At 47.4% G+C, this 25200-nt stretch overlaps 1 protein-coding gene across 2 annotated transcripts in view; it reads left to right on the top strand.

Moving 5' to 3' along the window:
• The window catches only part of spg21 (SPG21 abhydrolase domain containing, maspardin), a 137042-nt gene that overhangs the window by 14637 nt on the left and 97205 nt on the right, over positions 1-25200 (top strand). Inside the window, exon 3 of one of the 2 annotated variants that reach the window (XM_078241603.1) lies at positions 13943-14036. In XM_078241603.1, the coding sequence (XP_078097729.1) occupies positions 13974-14036 (63 nt within the window). In that variant the 5' untranslated portion in view covers positions 13943-13973. Of the gene's footprint in view, positions 1-13861; positions 14037-25200 lie in introns of both variants that reach the window. The other variant, XM_078241605.1, reaches the window with a different exon arrangement.

The following is a 25200-nucleotide window of genomic DNA, read 5'->3' on the forward strand; positions in this document are numbered from 1 at the left end:
ATCCGGCCCAGGGGACTTATCTATTTTTACCCTTTCCAGAATTGCTAACACCTCCTCCTTATGAACATCAATCCCATCCAGTGCAACAGCCTGCATCTCAGTACTCCCCTCAACAACACTGTCCCTCTCCAGTGTGAATACCGACGAAAAATATTCATTTAGTGCCTCTCCTATCTCAGACTCCACGCACAACTTCCCACTCCTGTCCTTGACTGGCCCTAATCTTACCCTAGTCATTCTTTTATTCCTGACATACCTATCGAAAGCTTTAGGGTTTTCCTTGATCCTACCTGCCAAAGACGTCTCATGTCCCCTCCTGGCTCTTAACTCTTTCTTTAGGTCCTTCCTGGCTAACTTGTAACACTCAAGTGCCCTAACTGAGCCTTCACGTCTCATCTTAACGTAAGTCTCCTTCTTCCTCTTCACAAGAGATTCAACCTCCTTAGTAAACCACGGTTCCCTCACACGTCTGCTTCCTCCCTGCCTGACAGGTACATATTTATCAAGGACGCGTAGTAGCTGTTCCTTGAACAAGTTCCACATTACAATTGTGCCCATCCCCTGCAGTTTCCTTCCCCAGCAGTTTCCTTCCCCAACCTATGCCAGCTAAATCTCGCCTAATCATAAGAACATAAGAAATAGGAGCAGGAGTAGGCCATCTAGCCCCTCGAGCCTGCCCCGCCATTCAATAAGATCATGGCTGATCTGAAGTGGATCAGTTCCACTTACCCGCCTGATCCCTATAACCCCTAATTCCCTTACCGATCAGGAATCCATCTATCCATGATTTAAACATATTCAACGAGGTAGCCACCACCACTTCAGTGGGCAGAGAATTCCAGAGATTCACCACCCTCTGAGAGAAGAAGTTCCTCCTCAACTCTGTCCTAAACTGACCCCCCTTTATTTTGAGGCTGTGCCCTCCAGTTCTAGTTTCCTTTCTAAGTGGAAAGAATCTCTCCATCTCTACCCTATCCAGCCCCTTCATTATCTTATAGGTCTCTATAAGATCCCCCCTCAGCCTTCTAAATTCCAACGAATACAAACGAATAATCGTATCATAATTTCCTTTCCCCCAGCTATAACTCTTGCCCTTTGGTATATACCTATCCTTTTCCATTGCTAAGGTAAATGTAATTGAATTGTGGTCACTCTCACCAAAGTGCTCACCTACCTCCAAATCTAACACCTGGCCTGGTTCATTACCCAGTACCAAATCCAATGTGGCCTCGCCTCTTGTTGGTCTATCTACATACTGCATCAGGAAGCCTTCCTGCACACATTGGACAAAAACCGACCCCTCTAAAGTACTCGAACTATAGCTTTTCCAGTCAATATTTGTAAAGTTAAAGTCCCCCAGTACAACTACCCTGTTACTTTCGCTCCTATCCAGAATCATCTTTGCAATCTTTTCCTCTACATCTCTGGAACTTTTCGGAGGTCTATAGAAAACTCCCAACAGGGTGACCTCTCCTTTCCTGTTTCTAACCTCAGCCCAAACTACCTCAGTAGACGAGTCCTCATCAAATGTCCTTTCTGCCACTGTAATACTGTCCTTGACTAACAATGCCACACCTCCCCCTCTTTTACCACCTTCCCTGCACTTACTGAAACATCTAAACCCTGGAACCTGCAACAACCATTCCTGTCCCTGCTCTATCCATGTCTCCGAGATGGCCACAACATCGAAATCCCAGGTACCAACCCATGCTGCAAGCTCACCCACCTTATTCTGGATGCTCCTGGCGTTGAAGTATACACACTTCAAACCGCCTGCCTGCCTGCCAGTACACTCCTGCGACTCTGAAACCTCATCCATGACCTCACTACTCTCAACCTCCTGCACACCGGAGCTACAATTCAGGTTCCCACCTCCCTGCTGAATTAGTTTAAACCCTCCCGAAGAGCATTAGCAAATTTCCCTCCCAAGATATTGGTACCCCTCTGGTTCAGGTGCAGACCATCCTGTTTGTAGAGGTCCCACCTACCCCAGAAAGAGCCCCAATTGTCCAGGTATCTGAATCCCTCCCTCCTGCACCATCCCTGTAACCACATGTTCAACTGCTCTCTCTCCCTATTCCTCTCCTCACTATCCCGTGGCACGGGTAACAAACCAGAGATAACAACTTTGTTTGTTCTCGCCCTAAGCTTCCACCCTAACTCCCTGAATTTCTGCCTTACATCCCCATCCCTTTTCCTACTTATGTCTTCAGTGCCTATGTGAACCACAACTTGGGGCTGGTCCCCCTCCCACTTAAGGATTTCAAAAACACGATCCGAGACATCGTGGACTCTGGCTCCTGGGAGGCAACACACCAACCGCGAGTCTCTCTCGTTCCCGCGGAATCTCCTATGCGTCCCTTTAACTATGGAGTCCCCAATGACTAATCCTCTACTCCTCTCCCCCCTTCCCTTCTGAGCCACAAGGACAGACTCTGACACCATGGCTTACCCCTGCTAAGACCCCCCCCCAACAGCATCCAAAAGTGTACTATCCCCAATTTCTACGACATTTTTTGTTTCTCCCCCCACTTGGATGGCTCCCTGTACCTTGGTGCTGTGGTCAGTTTGCTCATCCTCCCTTTCCCTCCCCTTCTGAGCTGCTGGGCCGGACTCTGCGCCGGAGGCACGGCCACTGTTGCTTCCCCCAGGTAGGCTGCTCCCCCCAACAGTACTTAAACAGGAGTACTTATTTTTAAGGGGCACAGCCACTGGGGTACTCTCTGGTACCTGACCTTTCCCCTTCCCCTTCCTTATCGTGACCCACTTGTCTGTCTCCCGTGGCCCCGGTGTGACCACCTGCCTGTAACTCCTACCTATCACCACCTCATTCTCCCTAACCAGACGAAGGTCATTGAGCTGCAGTTCCAGTTCCCCAGTGCGGTTCCTTAGGAGCTGCAGCTCGACGCACCTGGCGCAGATATGGACGTCCGGGAGGCTAGCTGACTCCAGGATCTCCCACATCCGACACTGAGAACAACAAACTGGCCTCACAATCATAATTCCCCCTTTCTTCCAATGACTTCCAATATCTTGTGACTTGCTTTTGTTCCAAAGAGCAAACAAAATTACAGTACAGGAACAGGCCCTTCGGCGCTCCAAGCCTGCACCGACCATGCTGCTCGTGTGAACTAAAACCCCCTACCTTTCTGGGGATCATATCCCTCTATTCCCATCCTATTCATGTATTTGTCCAGATGTCCCTTAGAAGTCACTATCACATCTGCTTCCACTACCTCACCTGGCAGCGAGTTCCAGGCACCCACCACCCTCTGTAAAAAAACTTGCCTCGTACATCTCCTCTCAACCTTGCTCCTCGCACCTTAAACATATACCCCCTAGTAATTGACTCTTCCACCTGGGAATAAGCTTCTGACTAGCCAGTCTGTCCATGCCCCTCAAAATCTTGTAGACTTCTATCAGGTTGCCCCTCAACCTCTGTCCTTGCAGTGAGAATAAACCAAGTTTATCCAACCTCTCCCCATAGCTAATGCCCTCCATACCAGGCAACATCCTGGTAAATCTTTTCTGTACCCTCTCCAAAGCCTCTACATCCTTCTGGTAGTGTGGCGACCAGAATTGAATACTGTATTCCAAGTGTGGCCTAACTAAGGTTCTATAAAGCTGCAACATGAGTTGCCAATTTTTAAACTCAGTGGTCTGGCCGATGAAGGTAAGCATGCGGTTATTGGATAGGCACATGGAGCATACCAGGATGATAGGGAGTGGGATAGCTTGATCTTGGTTTCAGATAAAGCTCGGCACAACATGGTGGGCCGAAGGGCCTGTTCTGTGCTGTACTGTTCTATGTTCTATGTTCTACACCTGTGTTACCACTTTCAGTGACCTGTGCACCCAGATCCCTCTGCCTATCATTGTTCTGAAGGATTCTGCCATTCACTGTATATTTCCGATCTGTTGAAGACCTTCCAAAATGCATTATCTCACATTTGTCTGGATTAACCTCCATCTGCCATCTTTCCACCCAAGTCTCCAACCGATCTATATCCTGCTGTGACCTCCAGCGGTCCTCATCGCTATCCGTAATTCCACCAACCTTTGTGTCATCCGCAAACTTACTAATCAAAGCAGTTACATTTTCCTCCAAATCATATATATATTACAAACAGCAACGGTCACAGCACTGATCGCTGAGGGATGCCACTAGTCACAGCCCTCCATTCAGAAACACACCCTTCCACTGCTACTCTGTCTTCTATGACCGAGCCAGTTCGGTATCCATCTTGCAAGCTCACCTCTGACCCCATGCGACTTCACCTTCTGTACCAGCCTTCCATGAGGGACCTTGTCAAAGGCCTTACTGAAGTCCATGTGGACAATCATCTTCGTCACTTCCTCGAAAAACTTGATCAAATCAGTGAGACACGACCTCCCCTTCACAAAACCATGTTGCCTCTTGCTAATATGTCCACTTATTTCCAAGTGGGAGTAAATCCTGTCTGTAAGAATCCTCTCCAATAATTTCCCTACCACTGGCGTAAGGCTCACCGGCCTGTAATTACCTGGATTATCCTTGCTACCCTCCTTAAAGGAACAACATTGGCTATTCTCCAATCCTCTGGGACCTCCCCTGTAAGAGTTTTAACAACACCAGGTTAAAGTCCAACAGGTTTATTTGGTAGCAAATGCCATTTGCAAGATGGCATTTCATAGAATCATAGAAACCCTACAGTGCAGAAGGAGGCCATTCGGCCCATCGAGTCTGCACCGACCACAATCCCACCCAGGCCCTACCCCCACATATTTACCCGCTAATCCCTCTAACCTACGCATCACAGGACTCTAAGGGGCAATTTTTAACCTGGCCAATCAACCTAACCCGCACATCTTTGGACTGTGGGAGGAAACCGGAGCACCCGGAGGAAACCCACGCAGACATGAGGAGAATGTGCAAACTCCACACAGACAGTGACCCAAGCCGGGAATCGAACCCGGGACCCTGGAGCTGTGAAGCAGCAGTGCTAACCACTGTGCTACCGTGCCGCCCCGGCTACCAAATAAACCTGTTGGACTTTAATCTGGTGTTGTTAAAACTCTTACTGTGTTTACCCCAGTCCAACGCCGGCATCCACATCATGACCTCCCCTGTAGCCAGTGAGGATACAAAGAATCATAGAAACCCTACAGTACAGAAAGAGGCCATTCGGCCCATCGAGTCTGCACCAACCACAATCCCACCCAGGCCCTACCCCCATATCCCTACACATTTACCCACTAATCCCTCTAACCTACGCATCTCAGGACACTAAGGGCAATTTTTAGCATAGCCAATCAACCTAACCCGCACATCTTTGGACTGTAGGAGGAAACCGGAGCACCCGGAGGAAACCCACGCAGACACGAGGAGAATGTGCAAACTCCACACAGACAGTGACCCAAGCCAGGAATCGAACCCAGGTCCCTGGCGTTGTGAAGCAGCAGTGCTAACCACTGTGCTCTCAAAGGTTTCTCTCAAGGCTCCAGAAATTTCCTCCCTTGCCCCTCTCAGTATTCTGGGGTATATCCCATCAGGCCCTGGGGACTTGTCTACCTTAATGTTTTTCAAGAACCCCAATACCACCACCTTTTTGATCTCAACATGACCCAAACTATCTGCACACCCTTCCCCAGACTCATCATTCACCTGTTATGTAGCTGTTGTAGGGAAATATCCCTTACCAGTGCAGAATAGAAGTTGAGTCGCAAATCAAGGTTCAAAGCGTGTCTTTATTGTACAATTACTGGGATCCCAGGGAGACCCCCGTAGCCAGCTCAGAAACAGTGGCTTGGCCACGTTGATCTCAATTAAATCACATCAGCTCTGGATCTTTATAGGGATCCAAAATTCGCGCGGGAACATTTGATTATGCCTTTTTTTACACAATGTATAAAGTGGTCTGTCAGTTTCAAAAGTCCCTAGGAAGTTTCATGGATTAGCATTTGTATGGTGTGTGTTCGTGTTAATGGGATTACTTGGTCCTGCCCCGGTGTCTAAATGCGTTTCCCATTACCATCTCTATGTGTCCTCTTATTTAAATTGATCCTATTGTTCCGTGTCTGTGTTTCCTGCTTGTGAGATTGAGTGTTAATGTCATCCTGTCCTGTTGGGTGTCTGGGGTATTTCATTCTTAACCTTTTATCCTTATCTCTTAGTTTATCAGATTTTTATGTCTGCCTTGGCCAGTTTAAAAATGCAGCTACGTGCTGTTGCTAGGCAGATTAGGGATCTTCCGTAGTTTCTGAAATTCGTGAGTCTCTCAGCTGTGCAGGGGGAGACCCGATCGAATATCCATCCGGGGGTGCCCCTCTGCATTGTTGGCCCGTTATGAGTGGTGCCAATTAGTCCAATAGAAATATGTTTGATGATGCAAATATGGTTTTCTGGAAAATTTCCTCCTTCAGTCCCTCCTCTCGTCCAGGGGGTGCCATTCATGGCTGACCCCCCATGGACGACCTTCAGAGGAACAGTGATTTGTACAGCTGTTGTCCTTGCCGTTGTTCCTCCTCTTCTGGGTCGTTGTTAAGTTCTTGCATCTGGATACTGGCAGTGGGTAGCATTCTTGATGTAATATTTGCACATATCACTTTAATACAGGTTAGGCCAAGGCAGAGTGTGAACAGGATGGCTACTACTAGGATTAATCCCTTCATAATATATGCTCCCCAAACTGTGTTAAACAGCCATCCTAACCACCCATCAGTCCCTGTTAACCCCTGTTTAAAGTTATCCAATTGCTTTTGTATCCCGGACATGGCTGCTGTTATGTTTAGTGTCTCGTCGTGTACGTATGTGATGCATTTTTCCTTGATGATGGTGCATACCCCCCCTTGTCTGGCTAGCTGATAGTCCACCGCATATCTCGTTTGTTGTGTGTATAGTCTGAGTTCTGCGAGTTCTTGGTCAATTGCGCCTAATGCTTGTAGGGTGTTGTTTCCTAAAATGGTCAGTCCACATATGAAGAAGTTCCTATTACTGGCACTGATCACCCCTGCGGCGCCTCCCAGGGATAGTGTCCCCAGAAATCCATATCCTAAAGAAGACCCTAGTGTGACAGGGGCCTGCCAGTCGGAGCAAAATTCTGCGCTGATGGCCCTGGTCACTATGCGTTTCTGGACATGCCCTTCGCTTGGGCATGGAACCGTGAGAGGTCTGATTGTCCCTACGGAAAAGAACCTTGGAGGCCTGTCTGTGGCCGTCATATATACATTTTTAAATAAAACACGTACCCGTCTTTAACCCGATAACATGCATTACCCCGGGGTCGTTTGACCGCATGGCCCCATCTTGTGGAACCTTCCCTCCCCCTTGACTGTCCACTTGATTGTACCTCTTGGCGAGAATCAAATGGATATGTCCCCGAGGCTGAGCTTACGTGGGTGCCGTTGCACTTGCCACACATAAGCTGCCTACCCGCGGTGACTGCAATGCATTTTTGTTGCTTGCAGTCACAAGTGAAGTGTCCTTCCCGGACCCGGCACTCCTGGAGAGCACAATGTGCCTCAGCGCACGAATCATTTTTAGGGACAAAGGCATGCACGCACCCCCATCCCTCTCCCTTAAAACATTGTGGGTAGTTCCCATGTGTCTCCTCCGGTTGGGGTCCCGTCCCCCTTAGAATTCCCGGCTCAGTGAGCTCTACACACCTTCCTTGTATCCCTTGCTTAAAGTACCCAATATGTTCTTTGCAGGGTGCCCCCGATGTGTCAATAGTGAATAACTCTTGTGGGAGCCACCCTGGTGTTGCGATGAATAGGGAGTTTACTGATCGCGCTGAGGGGTAACAAGCGGTCCTATTCCCATAGATCTGGATGTGTGTTTTCAGGAATAGGTTTCCTTCCATGATTGGTGGTTCTGCTCCCCTAACCCCCATATGTTGGAGTGTATTTACAATGGTCAGGGTTATTATCAGATATGTCCCTGTTCCCATATCGCTCTTTTTTTTTCCAACAGTATTTTACAATTACAGTATATACAGAAAATAAACAGGCAATCAAATTAAAAGTAGTTGGTTCCGACGTCTTGATAGTAGATCTGGTCCTGGTTCCTGTTGAAGTTGAATGAGCAAAACGGTATCTTTTAGTTCATTTGTTCTCATATAGTTTTAATTGGGTCCAGTGTTTCCAGACCCCCTGTCCCCTTATATCTATACAGGCACAGGTATCTCCGCTAATAATGACCTCGTAAGGTCCGTGCCATCTTGGGGCAAATCCTGGTTTTGCAGGAAGCACTTTTGTTAATACCCGGCTCCCGGCCTTTGGGACTTCTGGTAATATTTCTGAGTCCCCCTCTGCGTCGACCTGTGCCTGATTAGAAATTACGGACCGGCGCATCCCCTTCAATTGGGTGCTAAGGTCTCGGATGTATTGTCGGATACATCCATTCATTTGTATGTAGTCTTATCAAAAGACATCGCTTTCCCCATTAAAATCACATGCCATACAGTTCCGATCTTTATATGAGTACTCTTACACTATCTCTAATTTGATCATTTGTTTGCGTGCAAGCGCTACACCACAGTACTTCACAAAATAATTATGTCTTTATCAATGCCCAATATAGTATATGAATATATCATACAAAGTTGGTTAAGGCTTTTCAGGATTTGATGTTATTCTTGTGTCTATATGGCAGTGCTATACTGTATAATAAAAATAATCAAGCGGCAGTTGTATCATACCACTTTACACATCGTACCCGTGATATCCAAACCCTTTTAATTTAAGCCGTTTCTTTTTTTAAACTGAGCTCCAGATCGAAACCCCCGCACTCTAGGAAAAGTAACAGGCGCCGAATCAAAATCAAAGCAGGTACAATACGTACCAGTTATTTGATTAGGAACATTTTGGTTTCTTAACTGGCTAGGTTTTAAGCTTTGCAGTGCTTTTATATTTGGCAAACCTTGAACCTTGATGGCTCATGAAATTCCGACGGCAGTACATAATTTTAACTAGTTCAGAATACTAAACTATCTGACGTTCGCAAATCGCGATATTCTGCGATTAATACTGTATTTCACTGACTTGATATACTTTAAACTAATTCATAGACCTCAGTCTTTTGTTCCTGCTTTTCTACCTTTCCACAAAATAACTTATTTTCTTCTCTTAACTCCTCAACTAACTCTTATAATTTCTACTTCAAGACAAAGGAAAGAGCACATGCTTCCTTCCAAGGTTTAAATCCTTTCTTAACATTAAAACAAACAACAACAAAGCATCCACGCAACCACTTTGTTTAAACACACACACATATATACACATGGAAGCTTCCAAAAGTCATTCCACAGTACATCCTTTTTCATTCAAACTTATCATTTCAGACTGGGATGAGTGTAAAACATTCAAAGAGAATACAGAACATTGATTAAGACAATCGCTTTTATTCTTCTTTCTTCCAAACTGTAATTAACTCAAAGCAGAAGTAAATTCAAGAAATCCTATCACTTTAATCTTTAACAGTTTTAACACTCTCCCAGCCCCCTGAGGCTAAACCAAGGTGCAATACACTGCACCCACTGCCTGTAGCAAACATTCCACAGGAACAAAGAGCTCCCTGCTCTCAATCTAATTACAACAACAACCACCTACATTCGACAAGCTACCAGATCTCACAAACACACTGAAATACAAAAACTAAGATCTCTCCTATCCATCTGCTGCCTTTCCCCTGGCGTAAAAGGCTTATAGGTTGCCTTTGGTTGTGCTAATGTCCCTCCTCTCGTGACTGGCGCTAGATTATAATTTTCTACGTTTTCTTCTGATGCTGGAGTGGCTGTATGTTTCTGCACTGACTCGTATGGGCGCCGAGGGTCCGTTTCCTCTGATCTCTGCGTTATCTCCGCAGTGTGTCTTCTGTGTTCTAATTCCCTCACTCTCTCCTGTAATACTTTAATTTGTTCTGTCTCTTTGTGTCTCTCCTCCATTGAGGCATTTACTTCCTCAATTAGTCCAGCTAACTGGGTCACTAATATTACTCCCATTACTTTTGTTTTGTCCCGTTTAACTCCGTCTACCCACTTTCTTTGATCTTCTAAAGTTTGTGATGCGTTCCACCCGTTCCGTTTCATCTTTGCAACAATCGCTTCTCTGGCTAACAGATACTTCAAAATGAGAGCTACTGCAGTTTCTCCCTTAACAACGTGGTCTGCCATTTTTCTGTCTAGCAGTCCTGCAACCCCCGTATGCTGGCTGCTACAGTAAAAGTGCCTCAACTCTCTCCCTTATCTCCTGTCACTGATACTGCCCCAGCACCGTCTGTATTGCTGTAGGGCCTCGTAGTGAGGTTCCAGTGGGTCTCTTTCCCCTGGGCTCCCCCAACTATTCCTGACACCTCACGCTTGGACTATTTTGTGTTGTCTTATTGGGATGTGTGCTGGTTGTTTAGTGGGTTTGTCCGCCCCTGTTCCCAGCCCCTCTAAGTACAACGCCTCCCGCTCGGCCACCACCCCCACTAGCAGGGTTGATCCGTTACCCCAAAACCGGGTATCCTGCTATGGGCTGTGGTGTTCCCTACAGACGAACAAGGTTATCAAACTCCGCCCGGGTCCCTAATGGATCCTCCGTCGTCGTGTCTCTTGGTCAGGATGGATCGGGTCCCCTTTTCCTCAACACTTACACACATGTATTCTGTTATCAAAGCCCCTGTTATAGTTAGTAACTGTATCGACTCTGAGGTTGTTCATCCCTTCAGAGTCAGTGTTGTTACCCGATTTACACTGTCCGTGCCTTGCACCCTGAGTGCCTGTGCCTCTTAGCGCCCGCTTCAAAACCCAACCTTAGCGTGGGAGATTTCTCCTCTTAACGTCCAGTTTAGAGTAGGGCACCTTGAGTCAAGCACTCCCTTGTCCTATTGCCTTGGCACAGACAGCGGTTTCATTTACAATCCTGGGTTAGTTACACCAATTAGTTCTGCATGCGGTACTTATCTTTATATTAGTCTTAATTCCTGTTATCAAATAGCCCAAAACCTGTTATCTTTACCTCTGGTCCTTTACTCCTATTAAAGTTAAAAGTTACTTACCTTCTTCCACGCGGTCGTTCTGACCTGTACCTCTTTAGTGCGGACTTCTGTTTCAATTTAAAAACTTAGGCAAGATTATACAGTTCTACAAGACAACAATACTTAAAACAGACAAACCCTAACCCTTAAAGGTACCTCACTTTGAACGGAGACCTGCACTCGCCTTTGACTGCTCTGGATTTGTATCAGATTCGTTTAAATTTGATCCCGACTTTCAAACTGTGGCCATCAGTCAGAAGTCAGATATCAAATCCTGCTGACTACGCCATTTTGTTGTAGGGAAATATCCCTTACCAGTGCAGAATAGAAGTTGAGTCGCAAATCAAGGTTCAAAGCGTGTCTTTATTGTACAATTACTGGGATCCCAGGGAGACCCCCGTAGCCAGCTCAGAAACAGTGGCTTGGCCACGTTGATCTCAATTAAATCACATCAGCTCTGGATCTTTATAGGGATCCAAAATTCGCGCGGGAACATTTGATTATGCCTTTTTTTACACAATGTATAAAGTGGTCTGTCAGTTTCAAAAGTCCCTAGGAAGTTTCATGGATTAGCATTTGTATGGTGTGTGTTCGTGTTAATGGGATTACTTGGTCCTGCCCCGGTGTCTAAATGCGTTTCCCATTACCATCTCTATGTGTCCTCTTATTTAAATTGATCCTATTGTTCCGTGTCTGTGTTTCCTGCTTGTGAGATTGAGTGTTAATGTCATCCTGTCCTGTTGGGTGTCTGGGGTATTTCATTCTTAACCTTTTATCCTTATCTCTTAGTTTATCAGATTTTTATGTCTGCCTTGGCCAGTTTAAAAATGCAGCTACGTGCTGTTGCTAGGCAGATTAGGGATCTTCCGTAGTTTCTGAAATTCGTGAGTCTCTCAGCTGTGCAGGGGGAGACCCGATCGAATATCCATCCGGGGGTGCCCCTCTGCATTGTTGGCCCGTTATGAGTGGTGCCAATTAGTCCAATAGAAATATGTTTGATGATGCAAATATGGTTTTCTGGAAAATTTCCTCCTTCATAGCACTTTATAAAATGCCTTTTGGAAGTCCATGTACACCACTTTAAATTGTGTTTCCTCTCATTAACCCTCTCTGTAAGCTCAGCAAAAATAAAGTTAGTTAAATGTGATTTACCTTGAGCAAATTTGTGCTGGCTTTCCTTAAGTACAGTAAGAAGTCTCACAACACCAGGTTAAAGTCCAACAGGTTTATTTGGTAGCAAATACCATAAGCTTTCGGAGCAATGCTCCTTCGTCAGATGGAGTGGTCTCTGTTCTCAAACAGGGCACAGACACAGAAATCAAATTACAGAATACTGATTAGAATGCAAATCTCTACAGCCAGCCAGGTCTTAAATGCACAGACAATGTGGGTGGAGGGAGCATTCAACACAGGTTAAAGAGATGTGTATTGTCTCCAGACAGTACAGCTTGTGAAATTGTGCAAGTCCAGGAGTCAAGCTGTGGGGGTTACTGATAATGTGACATAAATCCAACATCCCGGTTTAGACCGTCCTCGTGTGCGGAACTTGGCTATCAGTTTCTGCTCAGTGACTCTGCGCTGTCGTGTGTCGTGAAGGCCGCCTTGGAGAACGCTTACCTGAAGATCCGAGGCTGAATGCCCGTGACTGCTGAAGTGCTCCCCCACAGGAAGAGAACAGTCTTGCCTGGTGATTGTCGAGCGGTGTTCATTCATCCGTTGTCGTAGCGTCTGCATGGTTTCCCCAATGTACCATGCCTCGGGACATCCTTTCTTGCAGCGTATCAGGTAGACAACGTTGACCGAGTCCAGTACTTCCCCGGAGCGGAGAAGCGACGGCATCTCCTCCGGAGCCTTCAACATGTCATTGATGAAGACGAACATCTCGCCAAGGCCATCCCCACACCCCTACTTCTTGCCTTCAAACAACCACGCAACCTCAAACAGACCATTGTCCGCAGCAAACTACCCAGCCTTCAGGAGAACAGTGACCACGACACCACACAACCCTGCCACAGCAACCTCTGCAAGACGTGCCGGATCATCAACACGGATGCCATCATCTCACGTGAGAACACCATCTACCAGGTACATGGTCCCTACTCTTGCAACTCGGCCAACGTTGTCTACCTGATACGCTGCAAGAAAGGATGTCCCGAGGCATGGTACATTGGGGAAACCATGCAGACGCTACGCCAACGGATGAATGAACACCGCTCGACAATCACCAGGCAAGACTGTTCTCTTCCTGTTGGGGAGCACTTTAGCAGTCACGGGCATTCAGCCTTGGATCTTCAGGTAAGCGTTCTCCAAGGCGGCCTTCACGACACACGACAGCGCAGAGTCACTGAGCAGAAACTGATAGCCAAGTTCCGCACACATGAGGACGGTCTAAACCGGGATGTTGGATTTATGTCACATTATCAGTAACCCCCACAGCTTGACTCCTGGACTTGCACAATTTCACAAGCTGTACTGTCTGGAGACAATACACATCTCTTTAACCTGTGTTGAATGCTCCCTCCACCCACATTGTCTGTGCATTTAAGACCTGGCTGGCTGTAGAGATTTGCATTCTAATCAGTATTCTGTAATTTGATTTCTGTGTCTGTGCCCTGTTTGAGAACAGAGACCACTCCATCTGACGAAGGAGCATTGCTCCGAAAGCTTATGGTATTTGCTACCAAATAAACCTGTTGGACTTTAACCTGGTGTTGTGAGACTTCTTACTGTGCTTACCCCAGTCCAACGCCGGCATCTCCACATCATGATTTCCTTAAGTAGCCCATGTTTGTCCAAGTAGCTATTAATTTTGTTCTGGATATGCTTTCTTAACTGCCTTATGTTGTCCCTCCCACCTGAAAGAATTCACGAATATGCTTTGAAGCTTTTTCTGTATGACCAAACAACTGCGCAATAACTTGCATTTTGTCGTGCTTTAAACAGACTTCCTGCAACATTAGATGTCCCAGTCACTATGTGTGAGATAAAAGTCTCCCCTGATTATAACTGGTTCCGGAGTACAGTCCCACTGAAAAAGGCAAGTACTGCATTTTTCCCCTCATGTTGACTGTTAGATTCCAAAGATATGAACTTTCCTCACTATGTATCAAGTGTAATTAATTTATTATTTTCTGCACTTGTTTTACATGTGCTCCGGGTGTGGGGGGGGGGGGCGCTGTGCTCCGGGTGTGGGGGGGGTGGGGGGCGCTGTGCTCCGGGTGTGGGGGGGGGGCGCTGAGCTCCGGGTGTGGGGGGGGCGCTGTGCTCCGGGTGTGGGGGGGGCGGGGGGCGCTGTGCTCCGGGTGTGGGGGGGGGGGGCGCTGAGCTCCGGGTGTGGGGGGGGGGGGGGGGCGCTGTGCTCCGGGTGTGGGGGGGGGAGCCCTGTGCTCCGGGTGTGGGGGGGGGGGGGGCGCTGAGCTCCGGGTGTGGGGGGGGGGGGGGGGGGGGGGGGCGCTGTGCTCCGGGTGTGGGGGGGGGGCGCTGAGCTCCGGGTGTGGGGGCGGGGGGGGGCGCTGAGCTCCGGGTGTGGGGGGGGGGGTGCTGAGCTCCAGGCACTGGGGGGGGGGGGGGGGGGGGGGGGGGTGTTCTGGGTTTGGGACTGCAGTGCTCCGGGCTCACATCCGAGTACTCACATCCTTTGCAGACTCAGCCTCTGGGATTTGTGCGTCCGTACCTGTGACTGAATCGCATGGTCCCATTCATTCTCCTTCCTGCTGCTGTTCAATGTGCCTATACTTTCAGTGACCACTCAACCTGAGCTCCCGATGTTCTCCCTCTAGCTTATGTCCATTACTGAAGGTGCAGTCAAGGGAGCCTGTGAGTTTGTCGTGAATATTGGTTGATGGGCTGTCTCCAGAAAGAGTCAGAGAATTTGTGGGAATAAAGAGTCAGATATGCACAAGGTGAATGTGAGGAAAGGGTACATTTCTCCAGTTCATGATGAGTCAGGAAGTGGCGCTGATGCAGTCAACAATGTACCCAAAGAAATGATGCGGGACTTCTTGCCTTCTTTGCCCTTCCAATTGCATTAGCTCTCACTTCTCCGAGTTTAGAAACATAGAAAATAGGTGCAGGAGTAGGCCATTCGGCCCTTCAAGCCTGCACCACCATTCAATATGATCAAGGCTGATCATGCACTTTCAGTATCCCACTCCTGCTTTCTCTCCATACCCCTTGATCCCTTTAGCCATGAGGGTCACGTCCAGCTCCCTCTTGAACATATCTAACCAATTGGCCCCAACAGCTTTCTGTGGTAGAGAATTCCGCAGGCTCACAATCAGATGAGGAAGAAGTTCTTCCTCATCTCAGTCCTGAATGGCTTACCCCTTATTCTTAGACTGTGACCCCTAGTTCTGCACCTCCCTCAACACTGGGAACATTCTTACCGCATCTAGCCTGTCCGGTCCCATCAGGATTTTATATGTTTCTTCGAGACCACCTCTCATTCTTCTAAATTCCAGTGAGTACAAGCCCGGTTGATCCAGTCTGTCTTCGTATATCAGTCCTGCCATTCCAGGAATCTGTCTGGAGACTCCCTCAATAGCAAGAATGTCTTTCCTCAGACTAAGAGACCAAAACTCAGTTTGAAAGAAAGAAGCAAAAGAAAGACTTCATAGAATCCCTACAGTGTAGAAGAGGCCATTTGGCCCTTTGAGTCTGCGCCAACTCTCTGACAGAGTATCTTACCCAGGCCCCTTCCCTCACCCTATCTCTGTAGCCCCACACATTTACCATGGCTAATCCATCTAACCTACACGTTTTGAGACACTGAGAGGCAATTTAGCATGGCCACTCCACCTAGCCTGCACATTTTTGGACTGTGACCGTAAGATATAGGAGCAGAATTAGGTCATTCGGCTCATCGAATTTGCGCGCCATTCAATCATGGCTGATATATTTCTCACCTTTTCCCCATGACCTTTGATCCCCTTACCACCCTCTGTGTAAAAAAAACTTGCCTCGTACATCTCCTTTAAACCTTGCCCCTTGTACCTTAAACCTATGCCCTCTAGTAATTGACTCTTCCACCCTGGGGAAAAAGAGCAAAGAACAGGCGGCACAGTAGTATAGTGGTTAGCACTGCTGCCTCACAGCTCCAGGGACCTGGTTTTGATTCCCAGCTAGGGTCACTGACTGTGTGGAGTTTGCACGTTCTCCTTGTGTCTGCGTGGGTTTCCTCCCATAGTCCAAAGATGTGCAGGTTAGGTGAATTGGCTATGCTAAATTGATCCTTAGTGTCCCGGGATGTGTAGGTCGGAGGAATTAGCAGGGTAAATCTGTGGGGTTCTGGGGATAAGGTCTGGGTGGGATTGTTATTGGTACAGACTCGTGGTCCGAATGGCCTCATCCTGCACTGTAGGGATTCTGTTTCTAAAAGTACAGCACAGGAACAGGCCCTTTGGCCCTCCAAGCCTGCGCCGATCATGATGCCTGCCTAAACTAAAACCATATGCACTTATGGAGTCTGTATCCATCCATTCCCATCCTATTCATGTATTCGTCTAGTTGCCCACTAAATGTCACTATCGTACCTGCTCCCACCACCTCCCAGGGCAGCGTGTTCCAGACATTCACCACCCTCTGTGGGGAAAAAAAAACTTGCTTCAAACATCTCCTCTAAACTTTTCCCCACCCACCTTAAACCTATGTCCCCTAGGACTTGTCTTTTCCACCCTCGGAAAGAGCATCTGACTATCCACTCTGTCCATGCCACTCATAATCTTGTAAACCTCTATCAGTTCACCCCTCAACCTCCGTTGTTTCAGTGAGAACAAAAAACAAAGAAAATTACATCAAAGGAACAGGCCCTTCGGCCCTCCAAGCCTGCATAGACCATACTGCCCGACATAAATAAAACCCCCTACCCTTCCGGGGACCATATCCGTCTATTCCGATCCTATTCATGTATTTGTCAAGACGCCCCTTAAAAGTCACGAGCGTATCCGTTTCCACGACCTCTCCCAGCAATGAGTCCCAGGCACCCACCACCCTCTGTGTAAAAAATCTGCCTCGTATATCTCCTTTAAACCTTGCCCCTCACACCTTAAACCTCTGCCCCCGAGTAATTGACTCTTCCACCCTGGGAAAAAGCTTCTGACTATTATAATACTGTTATCCCCTGATAGGCCATCTCCCCCAACAGTATCCAAAATGGTATACTTGTTTGAGAGGGGGACGACCACGGGATTCCTGCACTGACTGCCTTCCCCTTCTGGCAGTCACCCATCTATCTGCCTGCACCTTGGGTGTGACCACGTCTCTAAAGCTCTTATCTATGACGCTTTCTGCCACTTTCATGCTCCTAAGTGCATCCAACTGCTGCTCCAACCTATCCATACATAGAACATAGAACATAGAACATAGAACATTACAGCGCAGAACAGGCCCTTCGGCCCACGATGTTGCACCGACCAGTTAAAAAAAAAAACTGTGACCCTCCAACCTAAACCAATTTCTTTTCGTCCATGAACCTATCTACGGATCTCTTAAACGCCCCCAAACTAGGCGCATTTACTACTGATGCTGGCAGGGCATTCCAATCCCTCACCACCCTCTGGGTAAAGAACCTACCCCTGACATCGGTTCTATAACTACCCCCCCTCAATTTAAAGCCATGCCCCCTCGTGCTGGATTTCTCCATCAGAGGAAAAAGGCTATCACTATCCACCCTATCTAAACCTCTAATCATCTTATATGTTTCAATAAGATCCCCTCTTAGCCGCCGCCTTTCCAGCGAAAACAATCCCAAATCCCTCAGCCTCTCCTCATAGGATCTCCCCTCCATACCAGGCAACATCCTGGTAAAGCTCCTCTGCACCCTCTCCAAAGCCTCCACATCCTTCCTGTAATGTGGGGACCAGAACTGCACACAGTACTCCAAGTGCGGCCGCACCAGAGTTGTGTACAGTTGCAACATAACGCTACGACTCCTAAATTCAATCCCCCTACCAATAAACGCCAAGACACCATATGCCTTCTTAACAACCTTATCTACTTGATTCCCAACTTTCAGGGATCTATGCACACATACACCTAGATCCCTCTGCTCCTCCACACTATTCAAAGTCCTCCCGTTAGCCCTATACTCAACACATCTGTTATTCCTACCAAAGTGAATTACCTCACACTTCTCCGCATTAAACTCCATCCGCCACCTCTCGGCCCAACTTTGCAACCTGTCTAAGTCTTCCTGCAAACTACGACACCCTTCCTCACTGTCTACCACACCACCGACTTTGGTGTCATCAGCAAATTTGCTAATCCACCCAACTATACCCTCATCCAGATCATTAATAAATATTACAAACAGCAGTGGCCCCAAAACAGATCCCTGAGGTACACCACTTGTAACCGCACTCCATGATGAATATTTACTATCAACCACCACCCTCTGTTTCCTATCCGCTAGCCAATTCCTGATCCAATTTCCTAGATCACCCCCAATCCCATACATCTGCATTTTCTGCAGAAGCCTACCATGGTGAACCTTATCAAACGCCTTACTAAAATCCATATATACCACGTCCACTGCCTTGCCCCCATCCACCTCCTTGGTCACTTTCTCAAAAAACTCAATAAGGTTAGTAAGGCACGACCTACCTGCCACAAAACCATGCTGACTATCACCTATCAATTCATTACTCTCCAAATAACTATAAATCCTATCCCTTATAATTTTTTCCAACATCTTGCCGACAACAGAAGTGAGACTCACCGGTCTATAATTCCCGGGGAAGTCTCTGTTCCCCTTCTTAAACAATGGGACAACATTCGCTAACCTCCAATCTTCTGGTACTATACCAGAGGCCAACGACGACCTGAAGATCAGAGCCAGAGGCTCTGCAATCACTTCTCTTGCCTCCCAGAGAATCCTTGGATAAATCCCATCCGGACCAGGGGATTTATCTATTTTCAGACCCTCCAGAATATCCTGCACATCCTCCTTATCAACTGTAATACTGTCTATTCTACTCCCCTGCAACCCAGTGTCCTCCTCAGCTATATTCATGTCCCCTTGCGTGAACACCGAAGAGAAATATTGGTTCAATGCTTCACCAATCTCCTCCGGTTCCACACATAACTTCCCTCTGCCATCTATAACTGGCCCTAAACTTGCCCTAACCAACCTTCTGTTCTTGACATACCTATAGAACGCCTTAGGATTCTCTTTAACCCTATCCGCCAAAGTCTTCTCATGTCCCCTTTTAGCCCTTCTAAGCTCGCTCTTCAACTCCCTCTTAGCCAATCTAAAGCTTTCTAGTGCACTACCCGAGTGCTCACGTCTCATCCGAACATAAGCCTCCTTTTTCTTTTTAACCAACAAAGAAACTTTTTTGGTGCACCACGGTTCCCTAGCCCTACCAATTCCTCCTTACGGTCTGTAAGGAGCTGCAATTGGGTGCACTTCCTGCAGACATAGTCATCCGAGACGCTGGAAGCGTCACGGATCTCACACGTGCAACACTTAACCCCACTGACTGACATTTCGAGCACCAATTAAATTTATAAAACTCTTACCATCACTTTTACCCTCTCACAGTGGCCTTTTTAGAACATAGAACATAGAAAGCCACAGCACAAACAGGCCCTTCGGCCCACAAGTTGCGCTGATCATATCCCTACCTCTAGGCCTATCTATAGCCCTCAATCCCATTAAATCCCATGTACTCATCCAGAAGTCTCTTAAAAGACCCCAACGAGTTTGCCTCCACCACCATCGACGTCAGCCGATTCCACTCACCCACCACCCTCTGAGTGAAAAACTTACCCCTGACATCTGGAGGGTCTGAAAATAGATAAATCCCCTGGTCCGGATGGGATTTATCCAAGGATTCTCTGGGAGGCAAGAGAAGTGATTGCAGAGCCTCTGGCTCTGATCTTCAGGTCGTCGTTGGCCTCTGGTATAGTACCAGAAGATTGGAGGTTAGCGAATGTTGTCCCATTGTTTAAGAAGGGGAACAGAGACTTCCCCGGGAATTATAGACCGGTGAGTCTCACTTCTGTTGTCGGCAAGATGTTGGAAAAAATTATAAGGGATAGGATTTATAGTTATTTGGAGAGTAATGAATTGATAGGTGATAGTCAGCATGGTTTTGTGGCAGGTAGGTCGTGCCTTACTAACCTTATTGAGTTTTTTGAGAAAGTGACCAAGGAGGTGGATGGGGGCAAGGCAGTGGACGTGGTATATATGGATTTTAGTAAGGCGTTTGATAAGGTTCACCATGGTAGGCTTCTGCAGAAAATGCAGATGTATGGGATTGGGGGTGATCTAGGAAATTGGATCAGGAATTGGCTAGCGGATAGGAAACAGAGGGTGGTGGTTGATAGTAAATATTCATCATGGAGTGCGGTTACAAGTGGTGTACCTCAGGGATCTGTTTTGGGGCCACTGCTGTTTGTAATATTTATTAATGATCTGGATGAGGGTATAGTTGGGTGGATTAGCAAATTTGCTGATGACACCAAAGTCGGTGGTGTGGTAGACAGTGAGGAAGGGTGTCGTAGTTTGCAGGAAGACTTAGACAGGTTGCAAAGTTGGGCCGAGAGGTGGCGGATGGAGTTTAATGCGGAGAAGTGTGAGATAATTCACTTTGGTAGGAATAACAGATGTGTTGAGTATAGGGCTAACGGGAGGACTTTGAATAGTGTGGAGGAGCAGAGGGATCTAGGTGTATGTGTGCATAGATCCCTGAAAGTTGGGAATCAAGTAGATAAGGTTGTTAAGAAGGCATATGGTGTCTTGGCGTTTATTGGTAGGGGGATTGAATTTAGGAGTCGTAGCGTTATGTTGCAACTGTACACAACTCTGGTGCGGCCGCACTTGGAGTACTGTGTGCAGTTCTGGTCCCCACATTACAGGAAGGATGTGGAGGCTTTGGAGAGGGTGCAGAGGAGGTTTACCAGGATGTTGCCTGGTATGGAGGGGAGATCCTATGAGGAGAGGCTGAGGGATTTGGGATTGTTTTCGCTGGAAAGGCGGCGGCTAAGAGGGGATCTTATTGAAACATATAAGATGATTAGAGGTTTAGATAGGGTGGATAGTGATAGCCTTTTTCCTCTGATGGAGAAATCCAGCACGAGGGGGCATGGCTTTAAATTGAGGGGGGGTAGTTATAGAACCGATGTCAGGGGTAGGTTCTTTACCCAGAGGGTGGTGAGGGATTGGAATGCCCTGCCAGCATCAGTAGTAAATGCGCCTAGTTTGGGGGCGTTTAAGAGATCCGTAGATAGGTTCATGGACGAAAAGAAATTGGTTTAGGTTGGAGGGTCACAGTTTTTTTTTTAACTGGTCGGTGCAACATCGTGGGCCGAAGGGCCTGTTCTGCGCTGTAATGTTCTATGTTCTATGTTCTATCTCCTCTGTACCTACCCCCCAGCACCTTAAACCTGTGTCCTCTCGTAGCAACCATTTCAGCCCTTGGAAATAGCCTCTGAGAGTCTACCCTATCCAGACCTCTCAACATCTTGTAAACCTCTATCAGGTCACCTCTCATCCTTCGTCTCTCCAGGGAGAAGAGACCAAGCTCCCTCAACCTATCCTCATAAGGCATGCCCCCCAATCCAGGCAACATCCTTGTAAATCTCCTCTGCACCCTTTCAATGGCTTCAACATCTTTCCTGTAATGAGGTGACCAGAACTGGGCGCAGTACTCCAAGTGGGGTCTAACCAGGGTCCTATAAAGCTGCAGCATTATCTCCCGACTCCTAAACTCAATCCCTCGATTAATGAAGGCTAGTACGCCGTACGCCTTCTTGACCGCATCCTCCACCTGCGAGGCCGATTTAAGAGTCCTATGGACCCGGACCCCAAGGTCCTTCTGATCCTCTACACTGCTAAGAATGGTACCCTTCATATTATACTGCTGCTTCATCCCACTGGATCTGCCAAAATGGATCACCACACACTTATCCGGGTTGAAGTCCATCTGCCACTTCTCCGCCCAGTCTTGCATTCTATCTATGTCTCGCTGCAACTTCTGACATCCCTCCAAACTATCCACAACACCACCTACCTTGGTGTCGTCAGCAAACTTACCAACCCATCCCTCCACTTCCTCATCCAGGTCATTTATGAAAATGACAAACAGCAAGGGTCCCAGAACAGATCCCTGGGGCACTCCACTGGTCACTGACCTCCATGCAGAGAAAGACCCCTCCACAGCCACTCTCTGCCTTCTGCAGGCAAGCCAGTTCTGGATCCACAAGGCAACAGCCCCTTGGATCCCATGCCCTCTCACTTTCTCAAGAAGTCTTGCATGGGGGACCTTATCGAACGCCTTGCTGAAGTCCATATAGACCACATCCACCGCTCTTCCTTCGTCAATGTGTTTGGTCAGAGGAGGAAGGAGGGGAACACTAATGTAGTGTTTCGGGCTTACTGCACCTTGACATCAGATCTTCCGCTTCCCACTTCTTGGTAAATGTTGCTGGTCTGACTTCTCCCAGAATGCACCAGTGAAGTCCCTCAGTCGCCTCTACTCAATCAAAATGAGTTTATCCAAACTCTCCTCATAGCTAACACCCTCCAGACCAGGCAACATTCTGGTAAACCTCTTCAAAGCATCCACATCCTTCTGGTAGTCTGGCGACCAGAATTGTGCATAATATTCTAAATGAGGCCTAATTAAGGTTCTGTACAACTGCAGCATGACCTGCCAATTTTTATGCTCAATGCCCCGACCAATGAAGGCAAGCAAGCTGTATGCCTTCTTGACTGCCTTATTCACCTGCGTTGCCACTTTCAGAGATCGGTGGACATGCACGCCCAGATCTCTCTGCCTGTCAATACTCCGAAGGGTTCTACCATTTACTGTATAATTCCTACATGTATTGGACCTTACAAAATGCATTATGTCACACTTATCCGGATTAAATTCCATCTGCCATTTCTCCGCCCAAGTCTCCAACTGGCCTATATTTTGCTGTATCCTCTGGCAATCCTCTTCGCTATCCGCAACTCCACCAATATTTGCGTCATCTACAAACTTACTAATCAGACCAGCTACATTTTCCTCTAAATCATTTGTATGTACTACGAACAACAAAGGTCCCAGAACTGATCCCTGTGGAACACCACTAGTCACAGACTTGCATTCAGAAAATCACCCCTCTACTGCTACTCTCTCTTCTATGACCAAGTAAGAAGTCTCACAACACCAGGTTAAAGTCTAACAGGTTTATTTGGTAGCAAAAGCCACTAGCTTTCGGAGCACTGCCCCTTCGTCAGGTGAGTGGGAGTTCTGTTCACAAACAGGGCATATAAAGACACAAACTACAGGTCCGGATGGGATTTATCCAAGGATTCTCTGGGAGGCAAGAGAAGTGATTGCAGAGCCTCTGGCTCTGATCTTCAGGTCGTCGTTGGCCTCTGGTATAGTACCAGAAGATTGGAGGTTAGCGAATGTTGTCCCATTGTTTAAGAAGGGGAACAGAGACTTCCCCGGGAATTATAGACCGGTGAGTCTCACTTCTGTTGTCGGCAAGATGTTGGAAAAAATTATAAGGGATAGGATTTATAGTTATTTGGAGAGTAATGAATTGATAGGTGATAGTCAGCATGGTTTTGTGGCAGGTAGGTCGTGCCTTACTAACCTTATTGAGTTTTTTGAGAAAGTGACCAAGGAGGTGGATGGGGGCAAGGCAGTGGACGTGGTATATATGGATTTTAGTAAGGCGTTTGATAAGGTTCACCATGGTAGGCTTCTGCAGAAAATGCAGATGTATGGGATTGGGGGTGATCTAGGAAATTGGATCAGGAATTGGCTAGCGGATAGGAAACAGAGGGTGGTGGTTGATAGTAAATATTCATCATGGAGTGCGGTTACAAGTGGTGTACCTCAGGGATCTGTTTTGGGGCCACTGCTGTTTGTAATATTTATTAATGATCTGGATGAGGGTATAGTTGGGTGGATTAGCAAATTTGCTGATGACACCAAAGTCGGTGGTGTGGTAGACAGTGAGGAAGGGTGTCGTAGTCTGCAGGAAGACTTAGACAGGTTGCAAAGTTGGGCCGAGAGGTGGCGGATGGAGTTTAATGCGGAGAAGTGTGAGGTAATTCACTTTGGTAGGAATAACAGATGTGTTGAGTATAGGGCTAACGGGAGGACTTTGAATAGTGTGGAGGAGCAGAGGGATCTAGGTGTATGTGTGCATAGATCCCTGAAAGTTGGGAATCAAGTAGATAAGGTTGTTAAGAAGGCATATGGTGTCTTGGCGTTTATTGGTAGGGGGATTGAATTTAGGAGTCGTAGCGTTATGTTGCAACTGTACACAACTCTGGTGCGGCCGCACTTGGAGTACTGTGTGCAGTTCTGGTCCCCACATTACAGGAAGGATGTGGAGGCTTTGGAGAGGGTGCAGAGGAGGTTTACCAGGATGTTGCCTGGTATGGAGGGGAGATCCTATGAGGAGAGGCTGAGGGATTTGGGATTGTTTTCGCTGGAAAGGCGGCGGCTAAGAGGGGATCTTATTGAAACATATAAGATGATTAGAGGTTTAGATAGGGTGGATAGTGATAGCCTTTTTCCTCTGATGGAGAAATCCAGCACGAGGGGGCATGGCTTTAAATTGAGGGGGGGTAGTTATAGAACCGATGTCAGGGGTAGGTTCTTTACCCAGAGGGTGGTGAGGGATTGGAATGCCCTGCCAGCATCAGTAGTAAATGCGCCTAGTTTGGGGGTGTTTAAGAGATCCGTAGATAGGTTCATGGACGAAAAGAAATTGGTTTAGGTTGGAGGGTCACAGTTTTTTTTTTAACTGGTCGGTGCAACATCGTGGGCCGAAGGGCCTGTTCTGCGCTGTAATGTTCTATGTTCTATGTTCTAAACTCAATTTACAAAATAATGGTTGGAATGCGAGTCTTTACAGGTAATCAAGTCTTAAAGGTACAGACAATGTGAGTGGAGAGAGGGTTAAGCACAGGTTAAAGAGATGTGTATTGTCTCCCGACAGGACAGTTAGTGAGATTTTGCAAGCCCAGGCAAGTCGTGGGGGTTACAGATAGTGTGACATGAACCCAAGATCCCGGTTGAGGCTGTCCTCGTGTGTGCGGAACTTGGCTATCAGTCTCTGCTCAGTGACTCTGCGTTGTCGTGTGTCGTGAAGGCTGCCTTGGAGAACGCTTACCCAAAGATCAGAGGCCGAATGCCCGTGACCGCTGAAGTGTTCCCCAACAGGAAGAGAACACTCTTGCCTGGTGATTG

The sequence above is a fragment of the Mustelus asterias genome, chromosome 24 (genome assembly GCF_964213995.1).
Source record: "Mustelus asterias chromosome 24, sMusAst1.hap1.1, whole genome shotgun sequence".
NCBI classification, from domain to species: domain Eukaryota; kingdom Metazoa; phylum Chordata; class Chondrichthyes; order Carcharhiniformes; family Triakidae; genus Mustelus; species Mustelus asterias.